The following is a 20,398-nucleotide window of genomic DNA, read 5'->3' as shown; positions in this document are numbered from 1 at the left end:
TAGTCTTTCACACTTGATTCAACATGCCCAAACCAGGCAGAAGGGACTTGACATGTTCAAAACCCTGGGTTCAATTCCCGTCCTCCGACCCTCACTTGTCCACCAAAACTTAGTCAGACTGCCAGGAGATTGAACAGCCCTTGTAGAGTAAGCAGGGGCCAGTGGCAGAACAGTAAATAGGTTTATGTATGACCTCTCTTAGATGAATTAGTCTTATGTTGGAGACATCTTCTCACAACCTGTAGTCAAAGAGTGAGATTATGAAGCGATACACTATGTCTTTAAGACTGGTAACTTAGAAAGTGCCATTCGAGAGATTTTCTGAGCCCGAGGTTTTTCTCTAAGGATGAGAGGACAGTGGACTTTAATGTAAGTTCTTGATAGGGGCTGGTGCCATAGTTTAGTTTTGAGAGCAGATGCTTAGCATACCTTAGGCTCTGAGTTCCATCCGTAACTCTGCAAAACAAGACAGCTGTTGAAAGGTGAGTGAGAAACTGCATATGTAGTTTATTAGCAAGTCATGCAGCTTAGATCAGTGTTTAATAAAATCTACTTACTTTCTTTTCTACTAAGCTAAATTGAGATGTTACAATTCTGGACATGGGAGCAATGCCTTACTTTTTCATGTTTTAAACAGTGATTTTAAATGTCCACTCCATTCTAATAAAACTTTCATAGCTAATGAATTAATCTAGGATGTGATTCAGTGTAAAGTTTAAGAGAACTATATTTTTGTCTTCATTTTTATATTTCAGTGGGATATGACCTTAATTTTTTACCACTTACTAGGCATAAAGAACGACCTCTTATACCTCTATCATAATAGTCTACTATTGGTATACACTTTTACTTAAAGCATAATATTCATGGTTATTTTTATGCATCTGATTCTACCTTTATGACCAGTTGCAGAGAGAAATCTGAAATATGTGGTAGTTAAAAAATTGAAAATAATTTAAATATGAAAAAAAAATTTACCTTTTTTTTCTTTTATGTCAGCCTTTCAAGAGAAATTGCCAACATAACAAAATTGAACTTAAAATCATGTTACCAACATAAGATAAAGCCAACAAAAAAAAAATCAACAATTAATACAAATAAAAATTTCCCAGCCACATACTGCCCGTCTTGGGAAGTAGCAAGTCTGGTGAGGTGGGCCAGTCACACAGTAGCTCTTTCCGTTTGCCTAGATGAAGTCGACGCCTTTGTAACGCCTTTGGGAGTTACATCATTCTAATAAGAAAAGAGTATTCCCGTTAAGGAGCAAAAGACATAGATTAGGGCTTTTTAAAGTGCTGATTTAAAAATATATATATATTTTAAAGTTTCTTCAGATATAAAGAAGATGCTCATGAAATTAAAATTAGCCAGCTTTCATGGCATAATTTAAAACTGTTATCAAATATTTGCTCTCTAGTCGCAGGCTTCCTGTCAAGTCCGGACAAACTGCTCCGACACTCTCCACACGGGCTGCTCACGGGGCAGCTTAGGCCTCTTCTGCACCTGTGCTTAATGAACAGCATTTTTGCAAACATGGCTGTTTTAAGGAGAAAAAGAAGGGAGAGTTTTATGACAAAACACAAACAAAACAACAATAAGTTACATCCCTCCCCAAACCCTAAAAACCAACATAAACAAAACACCTGTAATCTATCTCCATCCAATTTACCCACAGAAAAATCAGCACGTTTATGAACATGCTACAAGGTCTAAAAGTTTTAAGGTCACCCAGCCAAAGACTTAGGCTGGCCGAACTGAGAGAGTAACTGGAGAAGTTCAGGGGGAAAACCCCAGCCATTGCCATCCAATTGTATTCTTTGAAGTTCCAATGTTATCAGGGATTCTCCCCCCCATCCCCCCTAGTATGCAAGCAATACTTCCTATAATGTTTATTAGACTTACCCTTAAAACTTATCCCATGAGCTGTTTCTATTTTAGTCCTGAGTGAGTGGGTCTAATAAATTTTCTTTGCTCTGCACCCAAGGAGCTGATGGTGAAAGGAAGGCCACCTATATACTGAATTCAGGCCAACTTCCTCCTAGGGGGGAAAAAAAAAAAACTAAGGAAAGAGGATGCTCTGTTGTTGCAACCTAGGATCAGGTCTTTGAAATAAAACCAGAAAATGCTAAAAGTACGAGAGCCAAACAAACAAAACAACTCTCCCCAAACAAAACAAGCCAAGGACAGCAACAACAAGAACACCCACAACAAAACCCCAAAAGTCTGGGGAGGTCTAACTTCGACTGATTCCCTAGAATTAAAGTAACAGCTGCTTGTGAGTGGTCGTGATCATGTGGTTGCTGGGAAAAGAACGTGGGTCCCCTGGAAGAGAAGCCTATGCTCTTGACCACTGAGTCATCTCTCCAGTTCCCTGACCCCAACTGTAGTCTTTAAGATGTAATGGTCTCTGGGTTAGAGTTGGAAGTTTTCAGGATGTTGGGAGAAGGGATACTGTAGCAAGACTGGTTTACCTTAATTAAGTAAATGTCTCCATGTCTAGAATAAAAAAACAAAACACAGCTTTCAAGTAAAAGCATTTCTATAAAATTCAGTCAAATGTTTTTGCCTGTGGGCCACTGGAGATATTTTCCAAGGGACTGAAAGAGAGAACTTTCTTCTGAAATGTAAAGTCCCTACCCCCACCCCCTGCAAAGCTCTCTAACAAGTCTATTATTCTAAAGTACTTTGAGTACAGTAAATATACCATATACAGAACTATCATATTTTTGCGACAAAATTCTTTTCTGACTGCTCATTTCCTTTCTTCAGGATCTACCATATTTGTGGAAAGTCTTCCCTTCTGGTTTATCTACCAAGCAAGCTCGATTTCCAGGTATCCTTCTCCCCCCTGGAGAGAGCACTTCCCAGAAGTTCACTGTTTCACAAGGAGCCCTTTTATTTCTGAAAGAGAAAACCGTTTTGTCAAAGGATGATGAGAAATTCCAAAAAAACTAACTCAGACAGGATTCTAAATTTGGGGGAATGTATGGCACCCGTTCAACCCCGAGTGTTGGTCACAAAGATTCTTGACTTACTTTACTTTACACACCGCTTGTGAGAAACTGGTATTCGCTGTGTGTTTTTTTTTTTAAGTTCTTTACATCAATAAAAATAAATGTTAATTTTTGAGTCTTTAGTGTGTCGAGTTTTTTATAAAGCATACAAATTCAAATTATTCTTACGGCAGAACTTTTGGCAAAAACAAGAACCTGGTACAAATAACATATTTTGCTGGTAGCTTTAATATGTTCTCAAAGCAAATGAGACCACGCGCCTAACTGAAGGAGAAAGCCAAGTTTGGGGTTCGGACCTGCTGCTTTGAAAACAGTGGGCTTCTCGTTTTTGAAGCCCTTCCAAAGCAACTGGGCTTGTGTGTATCTGAAGGTTTTAAAAAAAAAAGACCAGCGTGTTAGAGCTGCTGGCTTCAGGGGAAGGTCTCCTATCCCCGTTCCAATCTCAGTAGTGTAGAAAGTCAGGAGAATTTTCAGTGGAACTTTATACATTCTTGGAGCAGGTAACAACTGAAATATAAAAAATCTGGCGGCCAGAGAGGGGTTGTATAGTGAAACTCTGCCATGACTGTGAAGTCTGAAAAATAAAATAAAAGCCCAGATACATACAAGGGGATTCGGGGAAGGCTGGACGAAGGCAAGCCATCCCTTGTACCTATCCTACCCCAGCTCTCTTACAGAGGCCACCTAGGTCTCTGCTTTGAGTGCAAATGGCCCAGTGAACGTGGTGTGGACGCAAAGCCCCCCCCCCCCCATCAGCCAGTTTAACTCTTCACCGCTGCCCTTCTAAAAGAAACGGGCACCCCATTCCCAGGAAGGGAAAACTTTGCTTCGTGACTTAGAAAAGAAACTTTCGGTTGCTTCATCTTTGCAGAGAAACTTGGTCCTGTGAGTTTGCCCGGAATCTGCAGGGCGCCGCGCAGAGCCCCGGACTGTAGAAGCTCAGAGAAGGGATCACCTTTGCCACGCGCTCACCCTCTCCCGGGCTCGTCCTCGAAACCAGGCAGGTACTGCGTGGAGAAAACGGGGTCTGAGTCTACCTAACACCGTAAAGTCAAAGAAAAGGGACCCTAGGCGGCGCCCAGGACCCAGGAGAAGCACCCAGAAAGAGCCGCCCCGCCCCGGGGCTGCAAAAGTGAAGTCTGGATTCCTACAGGGACAAGGTGGTGGCCGCTTAATGACTTTTTCCCTCCCCACAAAATACACTCCGGTGAGCACAGACTTTTCCCAGAGGTGACGCAATGTTCTCAAACACCACCACGGCCACCAATTAAAAAAAAAAAAAAAATGAAAGAGATGAGGGGGTAAACCTTGCCACCCCAGACTTCATTCGGCTCCAGCTCCTCCTTCCCTTTCCTCCGAGTCTACTTCACTTTACAGCCGTTTCCCATCCCTACCCCCAATCCTCCTCCCAAAAAGTTTGACGACCGCAAAGGAAACCAAAGAGGGGAAAAAAAAAGTTCTCCAGTCCCAGACCTGGCGGGAGATCAGCATCTCTTTTGTTCGGGGCGAACCCACCGTACCCCGTGACGTCACCCGGACTCTGGGCCAATCGGTGCGCGGTCGGCGGCGGCTGCGGCGGCCGGAGGGGCGGGGGGAGTCGGACGGGACCCTCCTCCCCGGCGCGCAGGGCCTCGTGGGGGGCGGGCAGGGACTGTCCCATATAAGCCTCTGCTCTCCGGGCTCAGCCGCTCGCACCCGCTGCGCTGCACAGGGGAAGAAAAGGAGTCCAGGGTGTGAGCCGGGACTGCGGCCACAACTTCTGGTCCCCTCCCATCCGCCTTCCATCTTCAGGACTTTTCCCGCAGGTTGCGAGGGGAACCACACTTCGTGGCCACTTGCCTGCTGGGGAGGGCGACTCTCCTCCCATCCACTCAAGATGCTCAGGGGTCCGGGACCCGGGCGGCTGCTGCTGCTGGCAGTCCTGTGCCTGGGGACGTCGGTGCGCTGCACCGAAGCCGGGAAGAGCAAGAGGCAGGCTCAGCAAATCGTGCAGCCTCAGTCCCCGGTGGCTGTCAGTCAGAGCAAGCGTGAGTAACCGTCCGTCTGGCTGAAACCGGCCGGCACCAGGGATGGGTTGGTCCTCAGCGCCCGCTGAAGTTGTGGCTAAAAGTTTTGCGCGCGTGCGTGGCTGTGCGAACGTGTGTGAGTGCGCGCTTTACTGAGGGAAACCAGCTGTGGACACAAAAGGCTTAGGTTTTAGGCAGGCTGGTTGAGGGTACAGTGGAGCCAGGGACCATGTCCTTCTCCTCAAGTGAGCTAACACATTCTACACCTCAGTTCGCCCTTCCAGGAACCAAAACGTGGGAGAAGAGAGACACAAACTTACAAATTTTACACCCGAGATTAGTGTAGTTCCACGATCCTTATTTTCTTTATTAGTAAATAGTTGGTTAAATATTTAACAAACGGGGATGAAGAAAACGATCTAAATAGGTAGTTTCTTACCAACTTGTAAGAGATGTAGTTGGCTCAGTGCTTTGAGGATTTATCTCAGGATTCTTCACCAAGAGCAAGGATAGGCATTTCTCTTCCAGTTTTTCAGAGACACACTCTTCTTTTTTATCTTGGGCTAGAGGAAATTTTAAAAGTCCTTCCTCTTTTTTTTTTTTTTTTGAGATGATCTCACACTGTAGCCTAAGCTAGCTTGATATTCTCCAAGCTTGTGTTCATTTTGGAGTAATTCTCCTGCCTCAGCTTCTACAGAGCCAGGGGTTACTGGCATATTCACCAGGACACCCAACTTAAAGTTTTCTTTCTTGTCTTATTTGTTGTTGCTGCTAAGAGAATTGAAGCCCCTGGTGACTTAAAAGTATTTTCTAGTTTTTGCCTCTCAGAATGTTTGAATTCTGCTGATGTTCCCCTGACCAGACGGGCATGACGTCATTGTATAACTTTTAACTGTGTTAAAAGATAAGAAGGAAAAAAAAAACCCTAAACGTCCATCTACATAAACAATGCTTAAATCCTTGACTAGCTGGTTTTCACATCTGTATTTTAGTGGAATATTGCTTTTAAGAATCTTCGTGTTTGTTCAGGCTCACCAAGCTGGTTGGCAAAATTCAGTAATTTTGTAGGGGAAAAGAGGAGGGGGGAGGAGTGAAACTGTAATAACTCTCCCTGTCAATTTTCACAGCTGGCTGTTTCGACAATGGGAAGCACTATCAGATAAATCAGCAGTGGGAACGGACCTACCTAGGCAACGCCCTGGTTTGTACCTGCTATGGAGGAAGCCGAGGTTTTAACTGCGAGAGCAAACCTGAACGTAAGTGGAAGGCAGGCTGGTCCCTGGCAGGAAAGATGCTTTAAATAGAAAGCACATTTGCCTCCCCACCCCCTGCTAGAATCACTTGTAATTCTCTCTTAGTAAAAACTTCTTATGCCGGCCTTTCCCATGCTCTTACCTCTAAAACAGATGTAACCCAAACTAGTTCCCAAAGCCTTCATTTTATTCTTTCAGAGATTTCGATTAGAAAATGCACTTCTCCCATTAAAAAAAAAAAAAAAAAAAACTTATAAAAAGTTTGCTTATAAAACTTTAATTTATTAGAAAGTTATCTCAGATCTTTGGCTCCCAATTATGGGCCAAAATCTGCTTTGAAGCACTGGGTTGTAAAGTGATTTATTAGCTGCAGTTTCTGAGACTTCGAAGCCCCTTGATAGGCTTCTTGTGAATTACAGCCGTCCCTTCAGAGAGGCTGCGGAGGGAGGGTACAGGGGAAATATTTCAGTGGGGCTGACAAAGGCCAGCACCTGCTACAAGCAGGGAACCTTCAAACTGTTTGTGTCTCATGTGACCCTTGAATTGATTTCCCTGGTTTGAGACTGGAATTCGAAATCTTTCCTTTGCAACTCAGCTGGTCACAGGGTGTGGCTTCTTCCTGAGAATTCTTTACATTATAAATAAGAGGGCCTTGGAGAGCTTGCCAAAGGTCAAGCGCTCTTGTTTTGTTAAAGCCTAACTTAAAATTTGTCTCACTTTAGTTTCGGAGTAGCCATTTATGTGTGTGACACTCACCTGGGCTTTTCTTTTCCTTTCCACAGCTGAAGAGACTTGTTTTGACAAATACACTGGGAACACTTACAAAGTGGGGGACACTTATGAGCGCCCCAAAGATTCCATGATCTGGGACTGTACCTGCATCGGGGCTGGGCGAGGCAGAATCAGCTGTACCATAGCAAGTAAGAAAGGCCTTCTGTGATGTGGTGGAGGTCACATGCGCAACATTTCTCTCCGTCCTGTCCCTGCCCTTTTCTGTTATCCCTGGCTGAACATTTTTTTTACTTTGAGATTTACCTTAATGACCAAACCCCATGTGGTCACCCACCTAGCTCTTGTACTTCTGAAAGATGGATCTGAGCAGAGATGGAAACACTTCCTTCTCTCCCCCTCCCCCGTGTGTGTGTGTGTGTGTGTGTGTGTGTGTGTGTGTGTGTGTGTGTGTAGTGGAAGATCTCTTGGTTCTTTTCAATAAGATACACCCAAGGGATGTACCTATTTAAAATCATCTGGGCATCTTTGAGCCAGATTGATTGATCACATTATCACCTGCAGCTATGAGCCAGATGAGTTTTTGTTCCTTGTCATGGAGTCTGGTTCTTGGTGAGGAATAGATTAGATTTGGGGAGAAGATCTTGCTGTTCTCAAATACAACACAGAGTGAGGAGCACAGGGCATCTCCAGGGAACTCTGGGTGCTGGGCTGACTCTCAGGAAGTCTACAGCCAAGGCAGGCTTTATAATATGACTTATTGGGTTGCCAGTACTTTCTCTTAATAAGACATTTTTTTAAGCTGACTTTTAAATGTAAGCTCTCGGTCCAAAAGAACCAATCAGTCTCTTCTGAATAGATAGACCAAACCAATATTTCCAACACTTACTCTTAGGGTTTTTCCAAGTTTCCTGGCAAAGCCCAAGAGTCAGTGGTACATAGTACTTAAGACTCTGCATACAATTCAGCCATTGGATCTAACAGCCTAAGAAAACAGCATCAGGGTTTCCACGTTCATGAGTGTGTATGCTTGCTTTCCGACATGGTGCTATTTCCACCCTGGAGTAAAGTGTAGTCTCTTCCCTACTCCAGGAAATTGGAATCCATGTAGCTCACCTTGCTGCCCAAGAGGAGGACAATTCCTCCCAGATCTTTTTTTCTGTCTAGGGAACAGATTATCTGCGATCTCTCTGGGGAACCATGACTTACGATTTCTTACCATTCAGATTTCTCCATGGCTTTCCCTTTGTACTTGAACCAAGTGAGCAGATACGTTGTTAGCCCTGTGCTTTGCTGTTGTGGACAGGAGAGCTGATCTCAGGGTTAGGGATTGCATTTTGGCCAGCATGAGCACTCAAGATCAGCACCCCCCCCCGAATTCTCTGAATCATTTCCCCCTAACATTTGCCTTTGATCCGTAACAGATCGCTGTCACGAAGGGGGTCAGTCCTACAAGATTGGTGACAAGTGGAGGAGGCCACATGAGACTGGTGGCTACATGTTAGAGTGTTTGTGCCTGGGCAATGGGAAAGGGGAATGGACCTGTAAACCTATAGGTAAGTGGCTCGCACGGGGGATTGTGGGGAAGGGAGGCGCAAGCAGAGCTCTAACACGGCTAACCCAAATCACTGGCCAGGATATCTGAATCACAATGTACAAGCTAGTGAGATATGATATGATTCCCCCAGTCTTAAGGAAATCAGATCCTCAAGTATGAAACATAAAGAAATCCTAATTTTGTTTCAAAAGCACAAGGTGGAGTTAAAATCTTTAGGAAGAAGTGATATCTTTTGTTTATATGCAATGTAGTCTCCTTGGTGAAGACACGTTATTTAAAGGGGGCAAGGGAAGTTAAACCATTGACATGTTTCTTGTTGGAACACAGGGAGTCAAAACTCAACGTGCCACATGTCTCCGGTCATACCTTGGTCATTTCCTTAAAAACAAACAATAAAGGTTATGGTGGTTTTTTTTTTTTTTTTTAATTGATTGATTGATTGATTGTCTCAGCTTCAGATATACTCTGAATCCCAAAGTTCTGGGTTCTATTTCTTAGTTCTCCAAATCAGACTTGTTTTTTAAGTCTTTTTCTTTTTACATTAGTCTAAAATTGAAAGAGCTCTCCTCTCATTCTTTTTATATTGGTTTAGTTTAGGGACGCACACAGATCAGTGGTAGAGAGCACTTGCTGAAGCAATCATAAGGTCCTGGGTTCAATTCCCAGTACCAGATTAATGAATTAAAAGTAAAGATTGAGGTTTTGCATAGGGTCATCTCCCACAGGGTACAGATATACATTTATTTCTATTGGAAATGCTAGAGAGAAGCTTGGGACTGTCAGAAAATGGCAGTCTGTACTCATTAGGAAAATAGAATTTGCCTGCCAGTGGGGCTGGGGCTTCCTCTTGCTTTGGCTTCTTGCTATGTGCTTAGCTGCAGGGCGTGCCTTCCCCTCTGAACAGAGAGCCACTTGGAAGAAATGTGGCTGGGGCTTTGCTTACATACTGCATTTTAAATTACAGGGAGACACTATAATTTTAAATAGCCCTTTTCCCTTTTCTTTTTGCTTTCCAATTTCTTCTACAGCTGAGAAATGTTTTGATCACGCCGCTGGGACTTCCTACGTCGTGGGGGAGACCTGGGAAAAGCCCTACCAAGGCTGGATGATGGTGGACTGTACTTGCCTAGGAGAAGGCAACGGGCGCATCACCTGTACCTCTAGAAGTATGTTTTCGCTCTTTTCTGTTAAATGCAGCCTGCTGTTGCTTCTGGATTCCTAGAGAGAGTCTGTAATGCTGGGTAATGCTTTGGCAACTATACGGTGTCATAAGACGTCCAGAAGAACTGCATAACCAACACATTCTGCTTTTTCCCGAGGACACTAAATAACTAGAAAGAGAGTTCTCAGTTCAACACTGCCTTAAGCAGTCTGCTAGGAAAAATAAAAAGAGCCTTAGTGATTAGTCAGATGCTGAATGGGTCTTCTTAGATCTGGAGATTATCAGAGATTTTTTTTCCTCTGGTACTAAGGACAATTAAATCCCTAAAGTAGCCTGTAAATGGATCCATTGACGTGGGGGGAGCTATTGGTATGGAAATAAAAAGCTGTAAACGTTCAGATTTCCTTCTATGTTTGAAGTTTAAATAAGGGTTAGGGACTGAACAGGGACCTAATGGAATGAGAAGTGTCTGGTATTAACCTTCAAATAGGAAAGTGGAACACATTTCTGTGTGTCTGTTCTTCTGTTGAGCAGAGAGGCTGTTAAATTATAACCCATCCTTGCTCATACGCTATGAGGTGAGTAATAAAGGTCTAACTTTGTGACTTAAATATTGCTGCAAATGAAGAGTCATAAGAGAAAAAAAAAATCAACCATTGGTTCAGGTAATCGCAAATACACACAAGAACGGAGGTCAAAGATGTCTTTTCTGCCAAGGACACAGCTAAAACTGTTGTCAAACCTGACCTTGTTTCCAGTATCTTTGCTGGAACTCCTAATGCCAAGCTTTGTAAGTGAGTAATATACAAGCCATTCTCGTCTTAGACTGACTTACAAAGTGATCTCTGAAGGCTAAGCCATAACCCATTTCGTATTCCCTCCCTGTACCACCACATGCTTGTAATAGTTCATCGAACACTTGCTATCTGTTTGAGATGCTTAGCTTACCATCAGAAGAGTTTTTAAGTGATTGGTAAGAGTCTGAATTACATTTCTTTCCACATCCTACTCTGTGTGCAGAGGCAGGAGGTACACGTGCCACACAGTGTGCCTGTGGAGGGCAAAGGACAATTTGGACCATGCAGGGTGCAGTGACCTCAGGTTGTCAAGTTTGGTGGCAAGCGCTTTTACTCCCTAAGCCAGCTCAGTGGCCCAGAATTAGATGTCTACTTTGTCTTCAGCTAAAAGTACTGTCACAGAGGTCTTAGAAGACTGAAGAGCATCACAGTTTTAAATCAAAAGGTCTAAGGAGCCTGAACGTTTGGGGAAACCATGATCATTATCCGTGACTTATTTTTGCTTAGCAAAGAATTTGAACTTACTTGGGTGGTATTTTTAATTACTGTTTTAAGCTGGATAAACAAAAACACATTAAAGATATCTAGATTTGATTTTTTTTTTTTATCTCTCTCTCACATTCATTTTAAAGTTCATGCTTCAGCAAATTCTGAGGCTGTTGTTAGTCTGAAATTCTACTGATGGAACTTTGAAAGCAGAGGCAGCAATTAAGACTTCAAGAGAGTACTAGGAGGGAGAAGAAGGATGCCTGAGGCCAACTTTTTTACAGCCATAATAAGAGACAGCAACCTTAACTCCAGAAGAGAACTTTTAACCCCCGCATAAGGCCATTTTGTTGGTGACTTTTATGTTTGCTGTTAATTGTTTTTTAAAAATATTATTATTAATTATTATTATTTCTACTGTTATTCCTACAATTATTATACAGGGAGGGTTCTCATAAACCCAGGCTAGCCTAGAACTTACTATGTTGCTGAGAGAGACCTTGAGGTTTTAATATTCCTGCTCCCTACCTCCCAGGAGCTGGGGTTACAGGTGTGGGTGACTTTATAATTATAAAACAGGTGTTTTAGGGTGGGGCAAGAAAAGAGAAACTTCTAGCCAAAGAAATTGTTTTTCCACAGAAAGCTTTTTAAGTAACAGGAGAAAGCGCCAAGCTTGTCATTTTTAGAGCTTCCCTGGGGCGGGTGGAAGAGACCTGCCTCCCTGTGGTTTCCAGTGTTCTGAGGATGTTTGGCTATTGAAAGGGCCATAGACTGTAGTTACCAGGAGAAGGGCTGGAAGATGCTGAGAAGGAGTAAATAGAATGCCAGAGAGTAAATCAAATCAAAAAAGCAATGTAGAATTTCTTTTTAATCAATAGAAGACACAGAACTTTTTTCTTTCTTTCTTTCTTTCTTTCTTTCTTTCTTTCTTTCTTTCTTTCTTTCTTTCTTTCTTTTGCAAATGGAGAGGTAGGTTTGTACTGTAACAAATCGTGCATCTGAATTGTAATAGCTGCATCCCCAGCACCCGGTAGGATGATGTCCTAACACCACCAAGAGCCACTTAGAAGCATTTAACCCCAACGTTCCCATCTCCCTGTGAATAGCTGCTTGTCAATTACTCGATCGTTTCTATACCCGATGCTTCTTTCCCAAAACAGACAGATGCAATGATCAGGACACCCGGACGTCCTATAGAATCGGAGACACATGGAGCAAGAAGGACAACAGAGGAAACCTGCTCCAGTGCGTCTGCACAGGCAATGGCAGAGGGGAGTGGAAGTGTGAGAGACACGCTCTTCAGAGTGCTTCAGCTGGTGAGGCTCGGGGACCAGGGAGGAGCTTGACGGACCATTCCAGGTTGATCCACAGCGCTTCAGCTAAGAAGCTGGGATCCTTTACACAACTTTGTTTTAAAATAAATAGTCTATATATTGAACAAAATTGAATGGAATGAAGTTGAGAAATGCATTTGGCACTCCTCTAGAACAGAGGTTTGGAAAACACAGTGATAGGCTGGTAACGGCTCGGTCAGTACAGTGTTTGTCTTCTGAGCGTGAGGACAGAGTTCAGTGCTCAGAACCAAAGTAAATATCCAAGTGTGATCCCAGCACCAAGAAGGCAAAGGCAGGGGGATTCTGGGGATCATGGACCCAGCCCGCTTACCCTACTTTGGAGGTGGGGGTGGTTCCAAGTTAGGGAGTGATGGTATGGCTGGCCAGCCCACTCTTCCTGGGGAAATTAATTGGGGAGTCATATTCTAAGTCTGTGAGAGATGGTGTCTTAGAAAACAAGATCCATGTCTCTGGGCTTAATCCCTGCCTTCCGCATGCACAAGCTCTCTCCACACACACACACACACACACACACACACACACACACACACACACGCTTACATAGATAATGTGCACTCACCCTCACTCACATGTACGAGTAATAGTTTGTGAATGAATGTGTGGTGTGCACTTAGAATCCTCAAGCCCTGGGTTCAATTCTCAGCACCCTCCTAAAACACCCCAATAATTATCATATAGATTTAAAAGAATAACTAAAACAAATAAAAAGACATTTGCATCTCAATGTTTTCTAAGAGTCTGAGGCAGGGCTTCTGAGCACTTGTAGACCATGCGCAGAGCCCCGTGGTTTTGTTCCCCATCCATCACTAAATAAAAGAGGGTGTGTTGTGCCTGTGACTCCCGGGATCAGGAAGTAGAGGGAGGAGGATCAGAAGTTCAAAGTCATCCTTGGCTACTTAGTAAGTTCTAGTCAGATCTGCTCGATATAGGTTGCTGTCTCTCATACACACAGACATCTGAAGAAGGAAACACAGCCTTTGTGGGTGGCACCTTCCCATTTACTGCACTCTGTTTTCATCTCGCTTTTATTTACTATGTGATATTCCATTCCAGCGTTGTTACTTAGCCTCTTAGCAATCAATCATTTAGCTAATAGTAATTAGATTTTTTTTTCCCTTTTGATGAGTTTATCTTGACCTAATTAATCCTCGTGAAAGCAAACAAGGTTACATTTGATGATCTCTGCATTATCTAATTATCATCAATAAAAACAGCTATTGGCAATAAGACAGAGGAAGAACAGTTACGAATGTCAATCTGCTGAACTAGATTAGGGATCAACTCTGAGTTAACTGGGATAAGCGATACATGTTAACTGCTTTTTATGGGAACATTAATATACTGAGGTATTTCGTTATTAAAAGGTTTGAGAAACTGTTAGACAAAACAACCTCTTCTACGAGGGCCTTGATGTCCTGTATGGTGGGCCTTGCCACCATTGGCATCCTCTGTCTGAGTTCTCTTTGGGTATAGTGCTCACCAGTGCTGGGGGAGAGGCTAGATTCACTCTGGGAGCTCTTCCATGGCCAGGTCTGGTGCTGCTGAGGACTCTGGCCTTCTAAAGACAGATTTCTAAAAGAAGCTAGCACATTCTGTTGTGCTAACTACAGAGGAAACTTGCGAGAGGATCAATTGGCTTTAGGAAAACAAACACACATCCTGGGTGATTCTGCTGAGCACCCACACCCAGGAAGAGGGCTAACTTGGGAAACCTATGGCTTTCCAGGGTGTCCTCCTGAGAAGGAAGTTTTAGCGAGGGCAGGAGGTCTCCTGTGGATTGTCAAGGCCACACACTGTGCATATGAGAGCTATGAGGGGGGAAAGACAAGGGAGACCATTTCAGGTGGAGGGGGAATCCATGAGGGGAGGGGAGCGGGGCACCCAGGCATAATGAGAGCCCAGTGGGTTGAATCTTAGACCAGGGCAGGAAAGGCTAGTAGCCAGGCAACTGGGGAGTGGTAGAGGTTTGTGGAGTTCAGAGATGGGTTGCTTCCTAGCATGCCTGAAGGTTTGCAGTGCTGTGTGGCAGAATGCTGTTTGTCACTTAGATGTACTATTCTGGTGGCTCAGATGTGATTATCTGAGGAGTCTTCTTATGAGTCACTTCTTGGGCTGAATGCCAACGTTCCAAGTCAAGCCAAGACTCCGGACTCACTGACTTCTCTCACTCACCTCTGGCTTTCTGACTTTCATTCTCATGTTCTTAGGATCTGGCTCCTTCACAGATGTCAGAACAGCTGTTTACCAACCCCAGACTCACCCCCAGCCTGCCCCATATGGCCACTGTGTCGCAGACAGCGGTGTGGTCTACTCCGTGGGAATGCAGTGGCTGAAGTCTCAAGGAAACAAGCAAATGCTGTGCACTTGCCTGGGCAATGGAGTCAGCTGCCAGGAGACAGGTAGGCACCGTCTATGTACATTCATACCAGAGAGCCTATGTTTAGTGTCTGCAATGCCTTATATGTTTGCTTAAAGGGGAAAAAACAGTAAACACAAACCCAGAAAAGTTTATAATCCTGTGATGAAAATCACAGTGGTTGTTGTTGTTGTTGTTGTTGTTTTTCAACTAATCAATAATCTGTAGTCTTAAGTTCAGTTTGGAATTATAGATGTCTTTCATCAGCACAAGGCCTCTTCCGTGTCAAAACCTCTCTCTCTTTTAAAATTGTCTTTCTAGTGTAGCTTTACTCGCATACTGTTTTTTTCATCTGATATGAACATAACCATGCGTCTCTCTGCGCCATCTTTGAATCATAATAACTCGTATGAATAAAGGCTTTATAAATGGGGGAACTGAGTCATGGTAGCATAAGTGTCTCCCAGTGGCCTTAACAGAGGAACCCTGGTTCACCCTTAACCAGCTGACTTTTTGTCTTGTCCTGTTAGTAACACAGTCTCCATTTAAATCAGAAATTTGCCACCAATGGGGTCAGGGATGAGGGTGGGAACCAACCTTACTGATCAAGACTCTGGGTTACACTTGTAGCCGTGACCCAGACTTATGGCGGCAATTCCAATGGGGAGCCCTGTGTCCTCCCGTTCACCTACAATGGTAGAACCTTCTATTCCTGCACCACCGAAGGGAGACAGGATGGACATCTGTGGTGTAGCACAACTTCAAATTATGAACAAGACCAGAAGTATTCTTTCTGCACAGACCACGCGGGTGAGTGTCCTGGGAGAAACCAGAGCAGGGTGGTAGTAGCCTATCCTTACACTACACACCCTTCTGTGTGCCAGAGCTCAATCATTAATTTGGGGCTTCACAGGAACCACCGCTCTGATCTATTCGCACCCCAGAGGCAGCTAATCCCACAGTAGAGGCAGTTTTCCTGTCCCTTAGCACCACTGGGGAAATGTCACTGAGGGGGGAAGCCCTATGGCTTGACTGTTTTGACACATAGGGATTAGGATGTGATTAAAGACGCTCAAGTATTGGAATCAGTGGATGATCCCACAGAGCCGGTGAACACACAGGATAAATGTCAAGGGTGCCGGTACTTATCTTCTGTGGAGAGCCGTATTTTACACAAAGCTATCGTCTAATCTTTTTTTATTCTTGGCTGGGAAAATGAGAAAACATGAGATTTAAATCTATTTTGGAAGTGAAGATGAATGAAAATCCACTAAGAAGCTTAGGGGCCATTATTATCAGATATCTTTTATTTGTGGATCGGCCCTCTGGGAATTAGCAGCCGGAACCTGGCTCTGTCTAAGCCTTTGGTCGTCCCTCCTTGTCGCGCACCCCAAAGCTCAGCTGTAACCTTCTTCTTGTGTGTGTGTTGTCTTGGGCAGTTTTGGTTCAGACTCGAGGTGGGAATTCCAATGGTGCTCTGTGCCACTTCCCCTTCCTGTACAACAACCGTAATTACACTGACTGTACTTCTGAGGGTCGGCGGGACAACATGAAATGGTGTGGCACCACCCAGAACTACGACGCTGATCAGAAGTTTGGATTCTGCCCTATGGCTGGTAAGAGGAAACCTTGGGAGTTACGCATGCAGACCGCTAGCAGCCACTTGATGCGGATTCCTTCTTCTCTCCCTGAGACTGGGAAAAGAAAACTGTCAATGAAAATGATTAGTGGAAAGAAACGCTTTAAAAATCTCATTGACACGATTAGATGTCCAAAACTTAAAACACAGTTCAAGTGCTTTTAGAAGACTTTTTAGAAATCTTTACTGGTTGTTTCAGACTAAGTTACTGACACTTGGCCAGCATGACTAGCACCATAGTTAGTAAATAGTAAAGTGACCCAAATAAGGCAGAAAAGTCATTTTTCTGGCAAATACAGAACTGTCCTCGGTTTACCTGGATAGAGAAAGAGGACCAGGGATTGCTTATTGTTTTAAATTATGAGAGTCCTGTAGAAGACATTTTTCTTCCAGCCGTAGAACCAGGACCCTGAGGGTCATGGAGAGTCGTGAGCTCGGATGGAAGGGAACTATTTGTACTTTCCTTTTCCTCATTGCCATGGAAGATGACATTGGGTTTTTAGAGGGATAGTCTCTTTTTACATGGGGATTTATGCTCATCAAACACAGTTTTCCTTCTAGAAGGAAACTAGAAGGAGTTGCAGTAGGTGAAGTCACAAGGCTATCGTAAAATCCAGTCCTCTAGACAACGAGAATCAATGAATACATGAGATTTTCCTAGTCTAACATTCTCCAGCCCTTTTAGCGTTTCTCTCCAGTCTCCTCTGGACTAGTTCTTTCCTGGAGAGTTCAGGACGCCACCTTTATCCAGTTGCTGGCCTGCCAGTCTTCTTCCCCAATGAGAGAGAATTCTCAGGATTACCAAAGCAGATGGCTAACTTCACACCCTTTGTATCACGTGACCGTTCATCAGCTGTTTTCTCTCCATTCCCAAACAGCCCACGAGGAGATCTGCACAACCAACGAGGGGGTCATGTACCGCATTGGGGACCAGTGGGATAAGCAACATGACCTGGGCCACATGATGAGGTGCACGTGTGTTGGGAATGGTCGTGGAGAATGGGCCTGCATCCCCTACTCCCAGCTCCGAGGTATGCGGGTGTGTTGATGAAGACGGAGTTTGTACGGAAACTTATACTTACCAAAAGTGGACGCGATAGCATGCAGTCCCTGACCCTCCACTCACTCGCTGTGTTAGTTTCTCGTTTCCAGCAGCCCATTGAGAAGAGCTGTTGAGTCAACTGAATAGTTCTAGGGCTCTGGAAATATTTATTCCCAGGATGTAAGCATTTAGGTTGAGCCAAAAGGATGGTCGTCATTTGATCCTTTTAGCTCTAGGTTCTGCCCGTGTTTATGTCTAGAGAAGATAGCATCATTTCTCTAAGGGGGGAAAATGTTTTCTATGTGCCAAGTTTAAGGAGATACAAATACGTACTTATGTTCAAATCAGCTTTTCCCTCTTCGGACTCAGACATATGATATGAGGAGTTGTTGATTTTTAGTAAAGCAATTTCAGTTTTCCGTTTCTTTGATTGGAAAGATAATATGTAGGTGAAACTCAGTTGGCGCATAGTTCCCATAGCCAGTCTGTTGCCAGTGCGCCCTGCATTGATTCCTTTTATGGTGTCCAGTGGATAGAAATATCTGGGTGTTGTCTTTTGTTACTTAGAACATTCCAGAGCAGAAAGGAAACTTTAATAAGGTATGAAAAAAAACCCAGCCCATTCATTTGATGGATGAGGACATGGGGGTCCCAAAGATAGAATGTAACTTTTTTTCAGGAGGAAAAGGTTACAGCTTTCAGGCCACTGTCCATGGTGGGGAAAAGGCAGGAGCACAAGGCAGGCATCTGGAGGCAGGAACTGAAGCAGAGGCTGCACACAGTGGAGGAGAGCAGCTTACTGGCTTGTTCTCCATGGCTTGTTCAGCGGCTTTGTAGCTCTGGATTACCTGCCCAGGGCTGGCACTGCCTGCCTGCTGTGGAATAGGCCCTCCTCATCCCACAGTACCTCCCAGGCTTGCCTGTAGGCTAGTCCTAGGGAGAGAGACATTTTTCTCCATTCTGAGCTATGTGTAGACTGTGTCAAGTTGGTAAAACGCAACCGGCCCGCACTGTTCTCCGTTCCGGAAACGAGATTACCGCTTACAGTGTGTGCTGCTGTGTAAATTTCTTCATTTGTCTTTCGTAACAACCACACATTTAAATAAAATCATCAACTGAATGACAATGTTACAGGAACAAAGGCATGTATTTATTGAAAAATTAGTGGGAAACTGTGTTTTACCATGGCTTTTATTTAGTTTAATGGACTATAATCCCTGACAATTATAAGTCTATTAGTCAGAATAAGAGGGGAGTAAAAATTAATATTATTGAGCTTTGAAAAAAAAAGCTTATTTTATGCCAGCAGAAAAGATATTTTAGCAGGTGTTAAATCCAGCAGCAGAACCTAATGCTTTGAAAAATAGTTGCTTTGATTTCATTAGTCAAAGCTCATCACCCATCCAACTGTTCCCTGGACAGATCAGTGCATCGTTGATGACATTACCTACAATGTCAATGACACGTTCCACAAGCGACATGAGGAGGGACATATGCTGAACTGTACCTGCTTCGGTCAGGGCCGAGGCAGATGGAAGTGTGACCCTATTGGTAAGTGGCTGCCTCTGCTTGGTGGGTTTTCACCAAGGAGGTTGGTTGGCCAGTTGCGGGTGAGGAAAGCTATTTGGTGTTGCCAGACTGCGTTCTCTCCGTCTGCCCAGAGTGTTGCAAAGTGTGTTCTGTTCTTATGGGCCAGTCAGTGTACAATCTGATCTGCCACTCAGGGTTTTGGTTGCCACTCAGTTTGGTGACAAGGGTGGTTTTACTGCGATTGAGTGGGCTTAGCTTTGTTCTGACTCGTGACAAAGGACGTTTCTATTACTGGCTGCAGAAACACGGGTAGAGGACTAAGCCAGTAGATTCCCTCCTCCACTCAAAACACTTCATTCAGCTTTTGGCTCTCTGTGCAATAGGCTGAGCTGACAGTGAGGGTTCAACATTAAAAAGAGCCCTACTCCCCAAATCCAAAGTTTAAGATAATCAGAGTTCATATCCTTTTACAGAAGATGACAGACTGCCAGCCGTTTGTTTGGCCTGAGATTGTAAAGCCGAGAGACCCCAGGGGCTTGCTCAGCGAGCCTGCTTCAGGGTTAGCTGCCTCCTGAATTCCGAGGACGTATACAAAATGAAATCCTGGCAAAGGGCTTTCTTGGCTTTACAGATGGCAAGTCAGTTACTCTGATGTCCAGTTTTAAAAGTTTTCATTGGTATCTAGCTTTCTATTTTCAGATTTTAGCTATGTACTGAAAATTTCATCTTTACAGTCTTTCAAGTTAGCAATGCTTCCTTTTTAGGATGCTAAATGTCCTTCCCAATAGGTATATTTTGCTTTCTACTACAAATTTTTTCATAAGGTAAATAATTTGAACAAAATATTACTTTAGGGATTGGAAAATGGCTTCACACACATGTGCACATATCACACACACATATGCAGCATCACACGCAAACACATACAAACTATTACTTTGTATTTGTAAGAATTGGGATTTTTAATTCACATTCTAAGAATACAGTGTATCACACTACAATGTGTTTGAGGCTGTTTTACTCTTTTCTTTGTGTATGTTCTAGACCAGTGCCAGGATTCAGAGACCCGGACATTTTACCAGATTGGTGACTCCTGGGAGAAGTTTGTGCATGGTGTCCGGTACCAGTGTTACTGCTATGGCCGTGGCATTGGGGAATGGCACTGCCAGCCTCTGCAGACCTACCCAGGTAAGCGTCTCCGAGATGAGTCGACCGAGGATGCCAGTCTGTGCTGCTGTTTGGAAACCCAAAGGGGGCTTTGCTCTGCCCCATGCCTTTTCACATCACTGTTCGGTAGTTAACTACAGTTTTGACTTAGATTGGTTTTCTTCACCCTTTGGGTAAAAATCACCATAGGCTATGAAAAAGTTCAGGCTACAGTTTTGCATTTTTTACTGCCTGGGCATTTCTTTAGGTGAAAATATTCAGGTTCATTTTATCTCAGTTGTGAGTGTTTTTTTTTCAGTTCATT

The 20,398-nt window shown here is 43.9% G+C and overlaps 1 protein-coding gene across 6 annotated transcripts in view; it reads left to right on the top strand.

Moving 5' to 3' along the window:
* Positions 1–4,716: 4,716 nt before the first annotated feature.
* The window catches only part of FN1 (fibronectin 1), a 62,090-nt gene continuing 46,408 nt past the window's right edge, over positions 4,717–20,398 (top strand). For all 6 annotated transcript variants that reach the window (XM_080933191.1, XM_080933189.1, XM_080933188.1 and 3 more), the window contains exons 1-12: positions 4,717–5,041; positions 6,148–6,276; positions 7,056–7,193; positions 8,427–8,558; positions 9,589–9,726; positions 12,166–12,321; positions 14,568–14,759; positions 15,347–15,526; positions 16,156–16,332; positions 17,234–17,386; positions 18,820–18,948; positions 19,972–20,115. In XM_080933191.1, the coding sequence (XP_080789317.1) occupies positions 4,891–5,041; positions 6,148–6,276; positions 7,056–7,193; positions 8,427–8,558; positions 9,589–9,726; positions 12,166–12,321; positions 14,568–14,759; positions 15,347–15,526; positions 16,156–16,332; positions 17,234–17,386; positions 18,820–18,948; positions 19,972–20,115 (1,819 nt within the window). In that variant the 5' untranslated portion in view covers positions 4,717–4,890. The remainder of the gene's footprint in view (positions 5,042–6,147; positions 6,277–7,055; positions 7,194–8,426; positions 8,559–9,588; positions 9,727–12,165; positions 12,322–14,567; positions 14,760–15,346; positions 15,527–16,155; positions 16,333–17,233; positions 17,387–18,819; positions 18,949–19,971; positions 20,116–20,398) is intronic.

The sequence above is a fragment of the Micromys minutus genome (genome assembly GCF_963924665.1).
Source record: "Micromys minutus genome assembly, chromosome: 19".
Taxonomy (NCBI): domain Eukaryota; kingdom Metazoa; phylum Chordata; class Mammalia; order Rodentia; family Muridae; genus Micromys; species Micromys minutus.
Note: the sequence above shows the minus strand (reverse complement) of the source record. Positions and strands in the feature narration are given on the sequence as shown.